Here is a 20,241-nt window from a genome sequence, read left to right on the forward strand (position 1 = left end):
AGATGTTATTGCTATTGTTTTAACAAGAATAAATATGTTTTTCTCAGTCAAAGCTTTGCTTTGTGTTTTTTTATGATGAGAAACAATGAGAATAGTAAGTGTTATGTATATGCGTATGTGCATTAGGGTGCCCGGCTGAACAGAGTCGGTACGCAACAAAAGAAGGATCCAAACAGAGTCTTTTATGTGAGCACTCTTGCAGTGTTTTTTCGTAAACATCAAAAAACGTATATTTTGATTAGGGCCTATGAAGCCTAGTGTGAAAAATTTAAGCTGTGGGGCGGATACACGACAATGGTCAGTTAGCGGAATGTTTCAGAGCATTATTACTTATGATACTTTTTCGTTGCACCTAAGGAAGCTCTTTTTGTTCTGAACAGTGACAAGTTTGAAAAAATTCCATACTCAGACTTATTTTTTTTTTTTTATTTGCAAAGTTTTTAATAGTTCTTAAAGTCAAGTTATTTCAACAGTCACGGATAAAAATTCAAAATAATTCCACAATACTCCCAAAAAGTTTAGGCAAATATTACAATACGGCTCCAAAAATTATCAAACAAAGTCTAAATAGAGTAGAAAAGACTCCAATAAATCTGCAGGAAAAGTTCCAATATGACTTCAAAAAGGCTCCGAATCTCACTTAAAAATACCCATAAAACGGCCAAATAAAATTTTGCCTTTATGACTCCTTTCAATGTGTGCGTTCGAAATTTTTTTTTGAGGCGGGCACTAAATATACATATAATATAAGCTCTTCCAAAGCTACATACATAAATAGTAAAACTGCAATCCTTTTTAATTTTGTTTTGTTGACATGGCTATCAGTTGATAGATATATATTGAAACAATTTTCCTTCACCTCGTGTGAAGTTTGGTTTGCACATAAACCATCTTTAGGGCTTCAGAACGAAACATGGCACTGAAGATAGCATAACGCCGAAAAAGAGTTTTCTCCAAACTAAATGTCAGACAGTTGTTTCCATATAAATCACTTTATATTAATCGAAATCTACCATTTTCTCAAATTGACTACAATTGTATTTTGGCGAATTATCAGTTCATCAAAGGCTGTTGATTCGAGGGGTCTTATTGAAGATATTATGTGGAAGATGCCTGTGCAAAAACACCCTATCCCAGCGAACTTATGTGTTATCTTAGAATTTGTTTGATGAAAACTCTACTTTAGTTTTTTTAGAACATATCTCTTTTGGACCATGTTTTCATCAGATCTAAGAATCTATTACACCTTCACATGCAATGTGACTTTGTTTACTCATATTGTTCAGAGAGCACATAAATCTATTATTAAAAATTTTGTGCTTTAAAAGGCAGCCCTTGTTCTGAGATGTCAACAGTTTTACTTTTTTCTTTACGCGAAAAACTTATAGCTTTTTAATCCTAAAGATTAAACAAAAAAATTATAATAATAATGTTGAGTGCCAAGTTGTTTTTATTGTTAAGCTGTTTAGTCAGCGTAGCGCTAGTGCAGTCTAAGGTAAATAATAGTTAAAAAAGATATTGGAAACCGATTGTTTTAAATGAATTTGCTTTTACGTTGATATACTCAAATATATAAACACATATGGTGTTTTGACGAAAAATAAAATTACATATCAGCGTTGAAATTGCATTACCACGTATGCAGTATTTTGGAAATGGCTTAAGTGATGTCACATGTCACTTATATCACAGTGAGATATAAACGGGTATATTTTTTTGGAATAACTCGCTCTCAAACTCGATGGTCAGCTTGACTAAACTATAACTAATAGTTATAGAGGTAAATCTGTTTCAAAAGGAAGGGCTTTATGAATAACTATAACAATTTTTACAAAATTATAAAAAAGAAAAATTTATTCAGTCGTTCGTGAAGTATTTTTGCGAACATATCTGATTACACTGTGTGACAATGTGACAAGATTTGAAAACACCTATTTCGGGGTTCGCGAGGCCTAACTTATAAGCATGTGACGCCAGAAGGAAGTGTCCAGTCAGTATGCCTATCGTGAGCTTTAAGTCTTCTATCTTCAGAGATAATATCGTTGGTTTTGCACATGATCTTAGATATTTTGCAACCCCGCGCTATTGTTCACGCATATCCTGCTTGATGGATCATATGCAGCTGTCTCCTTTTGATTTCTCTCAAACGGATTGGGATGTGTATCGTCGACTCAGCGAGTGTTGCACCCTCCTTTGCCTACTCATCGGCCTTTTAATCACCTTCTATCCCGTTATGACCGGGAACCCAGTGAAGATGTATGGCCCGTCCTGAGCGAAGTTTTTCCAATGCTTCTTTGCAGTCCAGAACACTTCTTGATGAAGTACTGTGTGAGATTATTGTCTTAACCGCAGCCTGATTATCAGTATATAAATTGACGCGACTGCAGCTTGAGCTCGCTTGCTCAAGAATTTCTGCTGCCTTCTTCACTCCTATAATTTCCGCCTCAAAAACGCTACAGTAATCTGGCAGCCTGTAGGATCTACTTATTTCTGGGTCGACACAGTAAACAGCAAACCCAACCCCTTCCATTAGTTTGGAACCATCCGTATACACGTGTATAGTCTGCAGGCGGGATATTTAGAACGGCATACAATGTTGCTGTCTGGGTAGTTTTTAAGGATCGCATTATGCTAATTACTGATACTCTGCATACCCTCTCAAGTTTTTTGGTATACGTACTTTTTTGTGTGGCTGTCCACGAAACAAGAAGTAAAGTATGGGTTCGACAATTGCCGTAAATACGCAACGACATAGTTTGGGTGATAGGCCCAACGTGCATCCTAACATCCTCTTGCGTGCATCCATCCACATGGAATTACCACGACAACTTACTATCTAGTATAACTCCTAGATGCTTTGTGTTATACTGGTACTCCGTCGAACCGCCTAAGCTATTGGTTTATAATCAGCGCCCACACAATGGTTGATAAAACCCCACGGTCTCCCGTGTCCCGTTAGGAGCGTGCCATTAGGGCGCCTTACTAGCCCTTACTTCGGCTTGCGGCGATGCCTCTCGGCGGCTCCTTGCGTCGGCGTACTTCTGCTGTGGTTCGTATTGGCGTACCTCTGTTGTGCCTCTCTAACACTGCTGCGGCCAACGTCGTATGCTTGCGTGACTCTGCTGCGGCCAACGTCGTATGTTTGCGTACCTCTGCTGCGGCCAGCGGTAACGGCGTAGGCTATTTCTGCCGAGGCTCACGACGATAGTGCGTGGACTCGTGACGTTGTGGAAGGCATTCGCTTAGCAGGGAGTGAGCGTGGGCTAAGGTGTTGTAGAGCGGTCAATACCAGCTCGAAAAAAAATTTGATTGAGCCATGTCCGTCCGCCCATCATTAGCTCATGACTATCTCCTATGAAACGCACTGTTTGGCGGTGATCAAAACCGATACGCCTTTCAGATGCTGCTCAATTGCTGCTCAGGTGACAATCGCAACTTTGCGTCCCGTTAGGTGAGATCCGTTAGCCTGGGTACAGACAAGTTTTGGCGTTTCACTTCGATTCACTTCTACTGTGGATGCCGACGTACTTCTGCCGCGGTTGACGTTTGGCTGATCGGGGGATCACGATGCCCTAGAGGACGTTTGCGTGGTCTAAGGCGTTGTAGAGCGGTCAATACCAGCTCGAAAAAAAATTTGATTGAGCCATGTCCGTCCGTCCGTCCGTCCGTCCGTTAGCACGATAACTTAAGTAAATATTGAGAAATCTTCACCCAATTTGGTACACTAGCTCATCTGGACCCAGAATAGATTGGTATTGAGGATGAGCGAAATCGGAAGATAATCACGCCCACTTTTTATATATATAACACTTTAGAAAATACAAAAAACCTGATAATTTAGTAAATAATACACCTAGAAGGTTGAAATTTGATACGTGGACTGATACTGGGACTCTTGATAAAAATTTTGAAACATTTTTTAAAATGGGCGTTGCACCGCCCACTTGTGATAAATGCAATTTTACAAATATTATTAATCATAAATCAAAAATAGTTTAACCTATCGTAACAAAATTCGGCGGAGAGATTGCCCTTACTATAGGGAATACTTTGAGGAAAAATTAACGAAATCGGTTAAGGACCACGCCCACTTTTATATAAAAGATTTTTCCAAGGGTCGTGGACGAATAAAATAAGCTATATCGTTGCAAAAAAGAGCTTTATATCAAAGGTATTTCATTTCCAAGTGGATATATAACAATTAATAGGAAAAAATTCAAATTTAAAAAAACGGGCGTGGCACCGCCCATTTTATGACTAAGCAATTTTCTATGTTTTGGGAGTCATAACTCGAAGAAAAATTAACGGATCGTAATTAAATTGTGTACACACATTTTCCTTATAGCAGCAAATATTTCTAGTAAAAATGGACGGGATCGGTTAAAGACCAATGCAACTTAGATATAAAACAAGTTTAAAAGGGTCGTAGACTAGAATAATAAGCTATAACCTAGCAAAAATAGTTTTGAATCAAAGATATTTCACTTATCAAGTTTTATTGTAAGAGGTAATGGGGAGACATTTTTTTTTACACGGGCGGTGCCCCGTGTTATGTAGAAAAGTACTTTATCTGAAATGAAATGTACAATTGAAGCTCACGCTGAGTATATAATGTTCGGTTACACCCGAACTTAGACACCTTTAATTGTATTAAATATATAGCATATAGAGAAATTCTCCGAAATTTGAACGTTTTATGAATCTAGAGGAAATTTTCTCATTTAGTTAGGTACCAGCCAAGAGAAAGAGAAATGCAATAGATGTATGCTGTCAGCTCTTTTCAAGCTTCTAAGCAAAACTTCCTTTCTGGGGTCGTTGGACGTTCATATGTACAAGTTTTATTTAGGTTTGTACCCGATTTCAATGTTAGGGATACCAATCCAGGTATTTTGAGTTCGCAAAAGTCGGAAAGATTTTCATTTACAATTTTCACATACTTTCAGACTTTAAGGATGGTTCTAACTACGGCAATGTCCCTATTTACCACAAGAGTTTAGTATTAGGCTGCCTCTTCTGTCTACCTATATTTACGTAAGGAAGTGCATAATATATTAGCTTTAATTAATTTTAGTTCACAGGGGTGTCAGTCGATGTATATTCAAATATTTTCCTTTATTCCTTGTGAAGTTTGGTTTGAAGATAAGCAAATTTCGTCGTTGTACCATCTTAAGGGCTTCAGAAGGAAAAATGACACTGCAGATAGCAATACGCCGAAACAGAGTTTTATTAAAATCCAATGCCAGATAGTCGCTCCAATATAAATCAGCAGATATTTTAAATACAGGTTAAGGGGAGTAGATCTACATTATTCTGAAATTGGCTACTAATTGTTTTAGCAAATCTACCATTTATTAAAATGTTTAAGTCTGAGCAATGATCATGATGATACAAAGGGTCTAATTGAATTTATTATGTATTTTGCATGCAGCTAGTCTCTTCGGACCGTCTAATCCTCCTTCGTTGAGTTAGAATTTAAATGTAGGATGGCAATCCTGCAGACAACTTCTTTTAAAATCTTCGTTTGCTCCAATCTAGGATGACACATTCCTAGTTACATCCCTATTTGTGAATATTTTGTAAAAAACGCAAAAGTTCACTGTGAATACGCGAAAACTAGCCAAACAGCTGAGCAGAGCTAACAGAGTATATTAATTTTGTTCGCAGATATAGACTTCTATATATCAAAATGATCTGGCCGAAAAAAGAAATTCATTTAGCCATGTCCGTCCGTCCGTCCGTCTGTCCGTAAACAAGATAACTTGATTAAATTTTGAGGTATCTTAATGAAATTTGGTATGTAAGTTCCTGGGCACTCATCTCAGATCGCTATTTAAAGTGAACATAATCGGACTATAACCACGCCCACTTTTTCGATATCGAAAATTTCGAAAAACAGAAAAAGTGCGATAATTACCAAAGACGGCTAAATCGATGAAACTTGGTAGGTCTGTAGACCTTATGACGCAAAATAAAAAATTAGTAAAATTTTGGACAATGGTCGTGGCACAGCCCACTTTTAAAAGAAGGTAATTTAAAAGTTTTGCAAGCTGTAATTCGGCTGTCGTTGAAGATATCATGATGAAGTTTGGCAGGAACTTTACTCCTATTACTATATGTATGCTAAATAAAAATTAACAAAATCGGATTACTTTAAAAAAAATGTTTGAAAAAAATTTTAACAAAAAATTGCATATCTTTACAGTATATAAGTAAATTGTGTCAATATTCAACTCCAGCAATGATATCGTGCAACAAAATACAACAATAAAATAAAATTTAAAAATGGGTGTGGCTCCGCCCTTTTTCATTTAATTTGCCTAGAATACTTTTATGCCACTTTTTATGAACAAAAATTTACCAATCCGTGTGAAATTTGGTAGGAGCATAGATCCTATAACGATAACTGTTTTCTGTGAAAATGGGCGAAACCGGCTGAAGCCACGCCCAGTTTTTATACACAGGCGACCGTCTGTCCTTCCGTTCGGCCGATAACATGACAACTTGAGCAAAAATCGATATATCTTTACAAAACTTATTTTATCTTGGTATAAAAAATGGCCAAAATCCAACTATGACTTTTCGATATCGAAAATTACAAGAAATGAAAAAATTCCATAATTCTATACCAAATATGAAAAAAGGGATAAAACATGGTAATTGGATTGGTTTATTGACGCAAAATATAACTTTAGAAAAAACTTTGTAAAATGGGTGTGACACCTACCATATTAAGTAGAAGAAATGAGAAAGTTATGCAGGGCGAAATCAAAAGCCCTTGGAATCTTGGCTGGAATACTGTTCGTGGTATTACATATATAAATAAATGAGCGGTACCTGGCAGATGATGTTCTGGGTCACCCTGGTTCACACTTTGGTCGATATCTCGAAAACGCCTTCACATATACAACTGAGGGCCACTCCCTTTTAAAACTCTCATTAATACCTTTAATTTGATACACATATCATACATACACATTATAGTCACCTCTGGTCCACCTTTATGGCGATATCTAGAAAAGGCGTCCACCTATAGAACTAAGGCCCACTCCCTTTTAAATAATCATTAACACCTTTCATTTGATACGCATGTATTAGTATTTTTGTGCTGCTATAAAAGCCAGTCGATGTTCTGAGATGTCTTATATAAACTTATATTTTTTGAATCTTAAAGATAAGACAAAAATAAAAATTTAATAATTTTGGGTACGAAGTGCTTTTTATTGTTAGGCTGTTAAGTAAGCGTAGCGTTACAGTCTGAGGTAGAGAATAGATAAAAAGGATATTGGAAACCAAATGTTTTAAATGAATTTGTTTGTATATTGATATACTCAAATGCATAAACACGTATGCAAAGTTGTGCTAACGAAAAATGATATTTACATAGTATCCACGTTGAAAGTGCTTTATCGCGTATTCAGTATTTTGGAAATGGCTTAAGTGATGTCACAAGTCCGTGATACAAGTGCGATACAAACTGGTATATTTTATGCCCCTATTACCGTTTACAACTCAACTCTGGTTGGGTTGAAATTTCGCAATTTGGTATTACAGATTACAACTCAACCTGTCAAAAAAAATGTCGGTTGAGTTGTCTAGTCTAACAACTTTTTGTGGCATTACCGTTTAAAACCTTGTGTTGGCATAGTTGTCAAAGACATCAAAATCTTTAAACTGATTACTAGCATACAATTTTGCAGTTGTTTTGAAAAAAGGTAACGTTTTACAAGACGGTTCACCACCTAATTTTTAACAAACATTTTCAAAGTTGGTATCAGAAGGCAAGTTTCGACCTCCAATTTTAGAATCCGAAATCAAAAATTAAAAATTTTATTTCTACAATATTATTTCGGTTCAAATTTAATGTGGTTGTTGTATTTTGCCAGATTTTTTGTACCCACTAATGCAGAAAGGCGTTGGACACACCCAGGGTTATTTTTACAAATCGTAACCGAAGGCCGCCAACGTAGAAAGATGTTGTGTGCAAAAAAACTATGGATCGGGCCTCATATTTTGGACCCTCTCGGGACCATTTTTTTAGTTATTGTGAATATTTTTCGACAGAAATAAAATTTTTCATTACCGCTTTGAATCTTAAAAACGGAGATCGAAACGCGTCTTTTGATACTACCTTTTATAAGAGTTAGATGGTGCACGGTCTCATAAACGTTTAAACGAAGGATTACATTGAATAAGTTTTTGACTTCATGGAGCGACATTCCGAAGTTGGACGAGGCTGGCCGCAGTTGGGATGCAGCCAAAAAAGGTAAAAGTATGCGAACATGAGTCCCGTCGATACTAATCACTACTCCTGGGAACCCTGTTTTAGAGTAAAATACTATTTTTGTGTTTGGGTTTTAATCCAATTTGCACAAATTTGCTCCTAAATAATATCTAAAACCAGTCCAACACCAAAATCATTTCCACAGCATTTTTGATAGCTGCCATAAACAAGCTGAGTGTGGAGCATAATTTTAAAATAGGGGTAAAGCTGTCATATTCGCGACATATCAATCACCAACATTTTCGCCATTATAAAATAGATTTCATATAATATCCGTTTTGCTTTTAAAAACAAAATGCTAAAATTTCCGCCACAAATTGATCAGCTGTTCCTTTATCTGTCAAATCATCACTTTCTTAGGTTGGCAACATCAATTCAACTTCAACTGAAATAAGTTGTAATTCGTAATACCAAACAGGAGTTGAGTTGTCTTAAAGTTAAGTTGTTTTAATTACAACCCAACTAAGTTGAGTTGTTAACCGTAATAGGGGCATTAATTTGGTTCTGAAACGCGATTTTCAGCTTAACTAAATTTCAACAGCTACGCTTAGAAATGAAATCCTTCAGAAATGAAAGAGCTTAATGAATATATTTGAATCAAATTATCAAAACAAAAATTTACTTAATCGTACGTGAAATATTACAGTGGATATATATTGCAATTTTGGTATTGATGGCTGCATTGTCCGACAACACTGTGTGACAAAGTAAATAAATTTGGAAACACTTTGTTGTAGAGTTCACCAATTATACTCCGTACTAGGAGTTTCGAATATATACGCTCTGAAAACTGAAGTTAGGTGCCAAAAACTCTTCCTCAGGTTGAAGACTATACGTGTCAATAAATAAATTTGTTTCTCTCATAAACAAGAGTTTCATGTCGTGTAAAAAAAAGCACGTTGTTTTATTAAAATCCAATAAATTCCTCCCAAATATATCCCCACCACTTGAAAAGACGTGTATCGGTTAGGTATAAAATAAACGTGTTACATACATACAAACATATAGGTGACACCAATTCAAATGTATTTAAAAGTTGTCTTCCTAAAGACTTAAAAGTTAGGTTCATTGGGCAAAGAGAAATAAAGGTATAGGGCAATATAGAACTCAGTCTTTGATAAAGGGGCAGCATATTAAGGGTATATTTAAAATTGTGCGTAAGTATGTGGGTATAGTAAATTATTCGTATTACGACTTGAGGAATGTTTTCGCTATCACGCAGTGCTATCGAGATCTTTGGTTGTCGTATCTTAAACGCGTCAGGGGAGTTTAGCCAAACATCAAGAGGGAAGCCATGGATTCACCGACAGTCACCGAGGCAGCGAATCAACATATTCACCAGCTCATCGATGTAGGGCCGAGGGTCTGCCCTCGCCAATAATTTACCTCAATGAAAGATTGCGTCTTATTTGGCGATTCTTTCAATTGTGATCCAATCTGACAGTGATATTATTTGATGGATTTTTTTGCTCTCCACACTTCCAGCTATTATATGCACACCGAAGGCTAAAGTCTATCACATTAAGTGATTGTGTCGTACCATCCGCCTCATTTCGCCTCATGTATCATCTAACAGTAAAGTTTCTTTAAAGCATTCTTCCGTGCTGACGAGCTCTTCGCCTCCATCAATCACATTTATAACAAATACCATACACTTTCATGTAATTTGTCGAACTCACCGGCTCCCCCATTACTCATTACGACAACCGTCCGATGTGCGTGCGAGGCAGTGAAAGTAGAAAGGGGGCGTGGGAGAGAGGAGGCAGGATAGGAAAGAGAGTTGAATGGCTGATGAAATGTGAAGCAAAGAAGTAAGTAAAGAGATAGTGGAAACTAGAGCACATAGTGAATGAAAGGGGACGAGTGGGAAACGGAACGGAGGGTAAAAGAGAAAAGAAGTTGGAGTGGGGAAGAGAGGAAGGGGTTGGGGCAGTTAGAAAGAGGGTAGCAGAGAAGGGGTCAGAGTCAAACGAAAAGAGAAAGTAAAAAGTAATGCATAAGATATATGGGTAGTAAAAAAAGAATAAAATGAACGAGATTAATAGCAGTAAAAAGTAAAACTAAGTCTCCAAGGAAAATAGAGAGGGCGGTGGGGAGATGAGAAGAGTGAGAGAAATAAACAATGCAATGGGGTTGGTTGCTTCTCAAGAAGTTTTATTCGGTTGCATACTGAAGCTTTGATATTCCTTACCATGACATTTGACTTTAAGATAAGTTTCTGCAAAACACCGAATAATGCGCCATTTTCATAATGCCGGATTAGCGGTATTCCACTTTCAAATCTATCTAGTAACTATTATTACATTCTTTATTATTTAATTTTTGCAGAAAGTAGTGAATGGAGTTTCCACGGACGAAGCTAAAAAGTCACTTATCGCTTCATTAAGCAAATTGGCCGAAGGGGATGCACCATGCTATGAGTAAGTTTGTTTATCATATAAGACTCAATCCAGGTCTTAATTTCACTTTCCTTATTCATCCGAAAAAAAGAATACCAAAACCTTTTGTTATACTCAGTTGAGCAGAGCACACAGAGTATATTAAGTTTGATTGGATAACGGTTGGTTGTACATATATAAAGGAATCGAGATAAATATAGACTTCCATATATCAAAATAATCAGGATCGAAAAAAAATTTGATTGAGCCATGTCCGTCCGTCCGTCCGTTAACACGATAACTTGAGTAAATTTTGAGGTATCTTGATGAAATTTGGTATGTAGGTTCCTGAGCACTCATCTCAGATCGCTATTTAAAATGAACGATATCGGACTATAACCACGCCCACTTTTTCGATATCGAAAATTTCGAAAAACCGAAAAAGTGCGATAATTCATTACAAAAGACCGATAAAGCGACGAAACTTGGTAGATGAGTTGAACTTATGACGCAAAATATAAAATTAGTAAAATTTTGGACAATGGGCGTGGCACCGCCCACTTTTTAAAGAAGGCAATTTACAATTTTGCAAGCTGTAATTTGGCAGTCGTTGAAGATATCATGATGAAATTTGGCAGGAACGTTACTCTTATTACTGCATGTACGCTTAATAAAAATTAGCAAAATCGGAGAAGGACCACGCCCACTTTTAAAAAAAATTTTTTTTTAAGTAAAATTTTAACAAAAAATTTAATATCTTTACAGTATATAAGTAAATTATGTCAAGATTCAACTCCAGTAATGATATGGTGCAACAAAATACAAAAATAAAAGAAAATTTAAAAATGGGCGTGGCTCCGCCCTTTTTCATTTAATTTGTCTAGGATACTTTTAATGCCATAAATCGAACAAAAATTAACCAATCCTTTTGAAATTTGGTAGGGGCATAGATTTTATGGCGCTAACTGTTTTCTGTGAAAATGGGCGCAATCGGTTGATGCCACGCCCAGTTTTTATACACAGTCGTCCGTCTGTCCTTCCGCATGGCCGTTAACACGATAACTTGAGCAAAAATCGATATATCTTTACTAAACTCAGTTCACGTACTTATCTGAACCCACTTTACCTTGGTATGAAAAATGAACGAAATCCGACTATGACCACGCCCACTTTTTCGATATCGAAAATTGCGAAAAATGAAAAAAATGCCATAATTCTATACCAAATACGAAAAAAGGAATGAAACATGGTAAGGTAATTGGATTGTTTTATTGACGCGAAATATAACTTTAGAAAAAACTTTATAAAATGGTTGTGACACCTACCATATTAAGTAGAAGAAAATGAAAAAGTTCTGCAGGGCGAAATAAAACACCCTTAAAATCTTGCCAGGTATTACATATATAAATAAATTAGCGGTATCCAACCGATAATGTTCTGGGTCACCCTAGTCCACATTTTGGTCGATATCTGGAAAAGGCCTTCACATATACAACTACCACCACTCCCTTTTAAAACTCTCATTAATACCTTTAATTTGATACCCAAATCGTACAAACTCATTCTAGAGTCACCCCTGGTCCACCTTTATGGCGATATCTCGAAAAGGCGTCCACCTATAGAACTAAGCCCCACACCCTTTTAAAATACTCATTAACACCATTCGTTTGATGCCCATATTGTACAAACAAATTCTAGGGTCACCCCTGGTCCACCTTTATGGCGATATCTCGAAACGGCGTCCACCTATGGAACTAAGGAATACTCCCTTTTAAAATACTCATTATCACCTTTCTTTTGATGCCCATATTGTACAAACAAATTCTAGGGTCACCCCTGGTCCACCTTTATGGCGATATCTCGAAAATGCGACCACCTATACAACAACCACCACTCCCTTTTAAAACCCTCATTAATACCTTTAATTTGATACCCATATCGTACAAACATATTCTAGAGTCACCCCTGGTCCACCTTTGTGGCGATATTCCGAAAAGGTGTCCACCTATAGAACTAAGCCCCACACCCTTTTAAAATACTCATTAACACCATTCGTTTGATGCCCATATTGTACAAACAAATTCTAGGGTCACCCCTGGTCCACCTTTATGGCGATATCTCGAAAATGCGACCACCTATACAACAACCACCACTCCCTTTTAAAACCCTCATTAATACCTTTAATTTGATACCCATATCGTACAAACAAATTCTAGGGTCACCCCTGGTCCACCTTTATGGCGATATCTCGAAACGGCGTCCACCTATAGAACTAAGCCCCACACCCTTTTAAAATACTCATTAACACCATTCGTTTGATGCCCATATTGTACAAACAAATTCTAGGGTCACCCCTGGTCCACCTTTATGGCGATATCTCGAAAATGCGACCACCTATACAACAACCACCACTCCCTTTTAAAACCCTCATTAATACCTTTAATTTGATACCCATATCGTACAAACAAATTCTAGGGTCACCCCTGGTCCACCTTTATGGCGATATCTCGAAACGGCGTCCACCTATGGAACTAAGGATTACTCCCTTTTAAAATACTCATTATCACCTTTCTTTTGATGCCCATATTGTACAAACAAATTCTAGGGTCACCCCTGGTCCACCTTTATGGCGATATCTCGAAAATGCGACCACCTATACAACAACCACCACTCCCTTTTAAAACCCTCATTAATACCTTTAATTTGATACCCATATCGTACAAACAAATTCTAGGGTCACCCCTGGTCCACCTTTATGGCGATATCTCGAAACGGCGTCCACCTATGGAACTAAGGATTACTCCCTTTTAAAATACTCATTAACACCTTTCTTTTGATACCCATATCGTACAAACAAATTCTAGGGTCACCCCTGGTGCACCTTTATGGCGATATCTCGAAACGGCGTCCACCTATAGAACTAAGCCCCACACCCTTTTAAAATACTCATTAACACCATTCGTTTGATGCCCATATTGTACAAACAAATTCTAGGGTCACCCCTGGTCCACCTTTATGGCGATATCTCGAAACGGCGTCCACCTATGGAACTAAGGAATACTCCCTTTTAAAATACTCATTAACACCTTTCTTTTGATACCCATATCGTACAAACAAATTCTAGGGTCACCCCTGGTGCACCTTTATGGCGATATCTCGAAACGGCGTCCACCTATAGAACTAAGCCCCACACCCTTTTAAAATACTCATTAACACCATTCGTTTGATGCCCATATTGTACAAACAAATTCTAGGGTCACCCCTGGTCCACCTTTATGGCGATATCTCGAAAATGCGACCACCTATACAACAACCACCACTCCCTTTTAAAACCCTCATTAATACCTTTAATTTGATACCCATATCGTACAAACAAATTCTAGGGTCACCCCTGGTCCACCTTTATGGCGATATCTCGAAACGGCGTCCACCTATGGAACTAAGGATTACTCCCTTTTAAAATACTCATTAACACCTTTCTTTTGATACCCATATCGTACAAACAAATTCTAGGGTCACCCCTGGTCCACCTTTATGGCGATATCTCGAAACGGCGTCCACCTATAGAACTAAGCCCCACACCCTTTTAAAATACTCATTAACACCATTCGTTTGATGCCCATATTGTACAAACAAATTCTAGGGTCACCCCTGGTCCACCTTTATGGCGATATCTCGAAAATGCGACCACCTATACAACAACCACCACTCCCTTTTAAAACCCTCATTAATACCTTTAATTTGATACCCATATCGTACAAACAAATTCTAGGGTCACCCCTGGTCCACCTTTATGGCGATATCTCGAAACGGCGTCCACCTATGGAACTAAGGATTACTCCCTTTTAAAATACTCATTATCACCTTTCTTTTGATGCCCATATTGTACAAACAAATTCTAGGGTCACCCCTGGTCCACCTTTATGGCGATATCTCGAAAATGCGACCACCTATACAACAACCACCACTCCCTTTTAAAACCCTCATTAATACCTTTAATTTGATACCCATATCGTACAAACAAATTCTAGGGTCACCCCTGGTCCACCTTTATGGCGATATCTCGAAACGGCGTCCACCTATGGAACTAAGGAATACTCCCTTTTAAAATACTCATTAACACCTTTCTTTTGATACCCATATCGTACAAACAAATTCTAGGGTCACCCCTGGTGCACCTTTATGGCGATATCTCGAAACGGCGTCCACCTATAGAACTAAGCCCCACACCCTTTTAAAATACTCATTAACACCATTCGTTTGATGCCCATATTGTACAAACAAATTCTAGGGTCACCCCTGGTCCACCTTTATGGCGATATCTCGAAAATGCGACCACCTATACAACAACCACCACTCCCTTTTAAAACCCTCATTAATACCTTTAATTTGATACCCATATCGTACAAACAAATTCTAGGGTCACCCCTGGTCCACCTTTATGGCGATATCTCGAAACGGCGTCCACCTATGGAACTAAGGATTACTCCCTTTTAAAATACTCATTATCACCTTTCTTTTGATGCCCATATTGTACAAACAAATTCTAGGGTCACCCCTGGTCCACCTTTATGGCGATATCTCGAAAATGCGACCACCTATACAACAACCACCACTCCCTTTTAAAACCCTCATTAATACCTTTAATTTGATACCCATATCGTACAAACAAATTCTAGGGTCACCCTGGTCCACCTTTATGGCGATATCTCGAAACGGCGTCCACCTATGGAACTAAGGATTACTCCCTTTTAAAATACTCATTAACACCTTTCTTTTGATACCCATATCGTACAAACAAATTCTAGGGTCACCCCTGGTGCACCTTTATGGCGATATCTCGAAACGGCGTCCACCTATGGAACTAAGGATTACTCCCTTTTAAAATACTCATTAATACCTTTAATTTGATATCCATATCCTACAAACGCATTCTAGAGTCACCCCTGGTCCCCATTTATGGCGATATTTCGAAAAGGCGACCACCTATAGAACTAAGGCCCACTCCCTTTTAAAATACTCATTAACACCATTCGTTTGATGCCCATATTGTACAAACAAATTCTAGGGTCACCCCTGGTCCACCTTTATGGCGATATCTCGAAACGGCGTCCACCTATGGAACTAAGGATTACTCCCTTTTAAAATACTCATTAACACCTTTCATTTGATACCCATATCGTACAAACGCATTCTAGAGTCACCCCTGGTCCACCTTTATGACGATATCTCGAAACGGCGTCCACCTATAGAACTAAGGCCCACTCCATTTTAAAATACTCATTAACACCTTTCGTTTGATGCCCATATTGTGCAAACGCATTCTAGAGTCACCCCTGGTCCATCTTTACGGCGATATCTCGAAAAGGCGTCCATCTATAGAACTTAGGTCCACGCCCTTTTAAAATACTCATTAATACCTTTCATTTGATACCCATATCGTACAAACGCATTCTAGGGTCAACCCTGATCCACCTTTATGGCTATATCCCTAAATGGCGTCCACCTATAGAACTATGGCCCACTCCCTCATAAAATACTCTTTAATGCCTTTCATTTGATACACATGTCATACAAACACATTCCAGGGTTTCCCTCGGTTCATTTTCCTACATGGTTATTTTCCCTTATGTTGTCACCATAGCTCTCAACTGAGTATTTAATGTTCGGTTACACCCGAACTTAACCTTCCTTACTTGTTTTAATTTCTTTTTCTGTCATTTTACCTAATTGTACTCCATTAAGAGCGATCAAAAGCTGTATTTTCCGGACCAATAGCCACTTCCTATACACAAATATTGAAACATACATACCTAGACCAGGGTGTACCAAAAAAAGTTCTAAAAAACACCTACTCTCTGAGAGCACAACTCATCCTGATGGAATACAGGAGCAGTGGGAGCATATTTCCAAAACACTTCGTACTGCCGCCGAGGAAAAAATTGGTTACCGGTGACCACGAAAAAACAACTGGCACGATGAAAAATGCCGCGTTGCAACTGAAAGAAAAGACGCTGCCTACAGGGCTACGTTAAAAGCGAGCGCGACAAGAGGAGTGTGTGAACGCTATCGTGAGTTGAAAAAGGAAGCAAGGCGCCTTTTCAGGAAGAAAAAGCAGAAGCAGAAAGGCGTGAGTGCGAGGAGCTTGAGCTGCTAGCCACCAGGAATAACGCCCGAAAACTTTACCAAAAAATACGGCGACAGACTGAAGGTTTTAAGACCGAGGCAAACTCCTCTAGGAACGAAAACGGCGACCTTGTAACTGATGTCCAGAGAGTGCTTAGATTATGGAGGGAACACTTCTCTGTTCTCCTAAATGGAGGCAGCAATTCACCGCGCAGAGATGAAGAACCCGATCCCGCAATCGATGATGATGGAATATATGTCCCCCGCCCGATTATGACGAAATTAGAATAGCAATAACCAGATTGAAAAATAACAAGGCCGTGGGCGCTGACGGATTGCCTGCGGAGCTATTCAAGTACGGCGGCAAGGAGTTGGTAAGGCGCATGCAGCAGCTTCTTAGCAAAATATGGGCGGACGAGTGTATGCCGGCGATTGGAATCTAAGTGTTCTTTGCCCAGTCAGCAAGAAGGGGGATACTACAAAATGCACCAAATATCGTGGAATCAGCCTTCTTAGTAACGCATATAAGGTCCTTTCAAGTGTATTGTGCGAAAGATTGAAGCTCACCGTGAACCGGCTGATTGGACCTTATCAGTGCGGCTTCAGACCTGGCAAATCTACCATCGACCATATTTTCACAATATGCCAAATCTTGGAAAAAAACCCGTGAAAAGAGAATCGACACACATCACCTCTTCGTCGACTTTAAAGTCGTCTTCGACAGCACGAAAAGGAGCTGCCTATATGCCGCTATGTCTGAATTTGGTTTCTCCGCAAAACTTATACGGCTGTGCAAAACGACGTTAAGCAACACCATCACCTCAGTCAGAATTGGGAAGGACCTCTCCGAGCCGTTCGAAACTAAACGAGGTTTCAGACAGGGTGACCCCTATCGTGCGATTTCTTTAATTTGATGCTGGAGAAAATTATACTAGCTGCAGAACTTAACCACACTGGAACAATATACTATAAAAGCGTGCAATTACTGGCATATGCTGATGACATTGATATCATCGGCCTAAACACCCGCGCTGTTAGTTCTGCTTACTCCTAACTGGAAAAAGAAGCGGTAAAGATGGGTTTGATGGTGAATGAGGACAAAACGAAGTACCTGCTGTCATCGAGCAAAGAGTCAGCGCATATGCGCCTTGGCAACCACGCTACTGTTGGCAGCCATAATTTCGAAATAGTAAAAGACTTCGTTTATTTGGGAACCAGCATCAACACTAGCAACAACATCAGCACTGAAATCCAGCGAAGAATCAATCTTGCCAATAAATGCTACTTTGGACTAGGTAGGCAATTGAAAAGTAAAGTCCCTCTCGGCGAACGAAAATCATACTCTACAAGTCACTTATCGTACCCGTCCTGCTATATGGGGCAGAAGCATGGACCATGACAACAGTAGATGAAGCGTCTTTGGGAGTGTTCGAGAGAAAAGTTCTTCGAAAGATTTATGGACCTCTACGCGTTGGCGAAGGCGAGTACCGAAGAAGATTTAATGATGAGCTGTACGAGCTATACGCAGACATCAACATAGTCCAGCAAATTAAAACGCAGCGGCTACGCTGGCTAGGCCATGTTATGCGAATGAAAGATGATGCTCCGGCCAAGAAAGTGTTTCTATCGGAACCCGCCTATGGAAGCAGAGGTAGAGGGCGGCCCCCACTCCGTTGGAAGGACCAGATGGAAAACGATTTAAGCTCCCTTGGTGTGACCAATTGGCGCCGGTTGGCGGAGCAAAGGAGCGACTGGCGCGCCTTGTTGGACGGCCATAACCGTTTAGACGGTTAAGCGCCAATTAGGTAAGCAAGTTACCTAGGTACATCAATCCGAGGCGTTTTCACAATCACGGATTAACGCTTACAGGCACTACATTAGGTTCAATCATTCATATACATACTAAAGTGCATATAATATATATAAAGATCCTATGAACTAATTATAATTTATAATTATTCTTTGTGTTATTTTCTTGATTATCTTCAACAGAATTGAAGCGGTGAACACAGCTAAAAAGGAAACTCACTTGAATATGAATGTGAACTTAATCGATAAAAAAAGTCGGGCTAAAAAGAATTGCAATGTAGACATTTGGTCACGACCATGGTTGAAAAAGGGTATTCAATTTACATTGGACTGTCCTGGCGGAGAGGTGTTTATGAAAGATTATAGCGCATAGGGCAACAACAATTGAGTATTCGTAAATAAAAGATATATAAAAAAAAGTATACAAATTTGTTTTAGTATATTATTCGTGAAAGTTTGATGCTTGAAAATTTAGCAAAAATGGCTTTATAGCGTTACATGTTTACGAGACTCTTTCATTTTGGGCAAACATTTCCAGGCGCAATACAGTTTCCTACACAAATCACGTATCAACGTATAAAAAAAAGAGAACCGATAACAGAACGAATAGTGGGAAACAGTAAACTATCAAATCGCGGGTAGGTAATTCACCATTTGGGAAATGTGGCATGAAATTCGTCAATTACAATGCTAGAAAAATATTATTTTCATATAATAACGTACGTTTTCAATAACTATTTTTGTGAAATTTTAACGAAAACACCGCGTTTTTTGCTAATCTTCAAGTAGGTAATATGGTGAATTACCTACCGCCAGTTTGACAATTTCTCTTGCTGTCCATCGTTGATTATTCTCTATAGATATACATCTCTGACACAAATCACATTTTCGAAATTAATCATTGGCGCGCATTTCATCGCATTTGGCCTGTAAATGCGATCCACATATCAAATCAACACACGCTTCTGACATTTTCATGCTAAGAGAAATTCGGTCAAAACACAATGGCTAAACGATGTACCAGATTTATAAATAGCAGTTTCCACTATTTTTTTTTTAGCCAAACTCACAATTCTACCAGAAACTGCTTTGAATTTTTAATATCTTTTCTTTTTTCTCGTATTATCGTTAAATAAATTAGATCAAAGGACTGGTGTCTTTTTAGTCGAGTCTCGCAGGGAAGGTTAAACGAAATGTGAATGGGATCAATATAAACGCTTTCAACTTAGACCAGTATAAATGTAATATACATAAGTTTCAAAAGAAAGTGGTCTCTTACAACTTCTTAATGTCGTACCCAGCCGCCTAAAAGGGCAATTAAACTTCATTAACCCTAACGCCATAGTCATAACCATACCCATATCCATAACCATCTCCATTGTGATGGATAAATGGTGCCATAACTTTACACAGCTGACTTTTTCATAAAAATGAGCAGAATGCAAAAAATTACAAACATATTCTACAAACAATAAGTCTCTTAATCAAAACGTATCCAAAACAGTAAATAAAATATCAAAAAGTTAATAAATTCACCACCTCAAATATTTTTATGATATGGATATTGTGAAAAACCAAAAACCAATTGGTTGGATATGGTATGGTTATATCTTCAGCGTTATGGTATGGTACCATTAATCGATTACA

General features: G+C 38.3%; 1 protein-coding gene across 1 annotated transcript; it reads left to right on the forward strand.

Moving 5' to 3' along the window:
• The first annotated feature begins 1,346 nt into the window (after window positions 1-1,346).
• Window positions 1,347-19,022, forward strand: LOC137245113 (sarcocystatin-A-like). The gene is made up of 3 exons (XM_067775266.1): window positions 1,347-1,495; window positions 10,610-10,701; window positions 18,778-19,022. The coding sequence occupies exons 1-3, from the start codon at window positions 1,430-1,432 to the stop codon at window positions 18,965-18,967; spliced, it is 348 nt and encodes a 115-aa protein (XP_067631367.1). The 5' UTR covers window positions 1,347-1,429; the 3' UTR covers window positions 18,968-19,022.
• The last annotated feature ends 1,219 nt before the right edge of the window (window positions 19,023-20,241 follow it).

The sequence above is a fragment of the Eurosta solidaginis genome, chromosome 1 (genome assembly GCF_040869045.1).
Source record: "Eurosta solidaginis isolate ZX-2024a chromosome 1, ASM4086904v1, whole genome shotgun sequence".
NCBI lineage: Eukaryota > Metazoa > Arthropoda > Insecta > Diptera > Tephritidae > Eurosta > Eurosta solidaginis.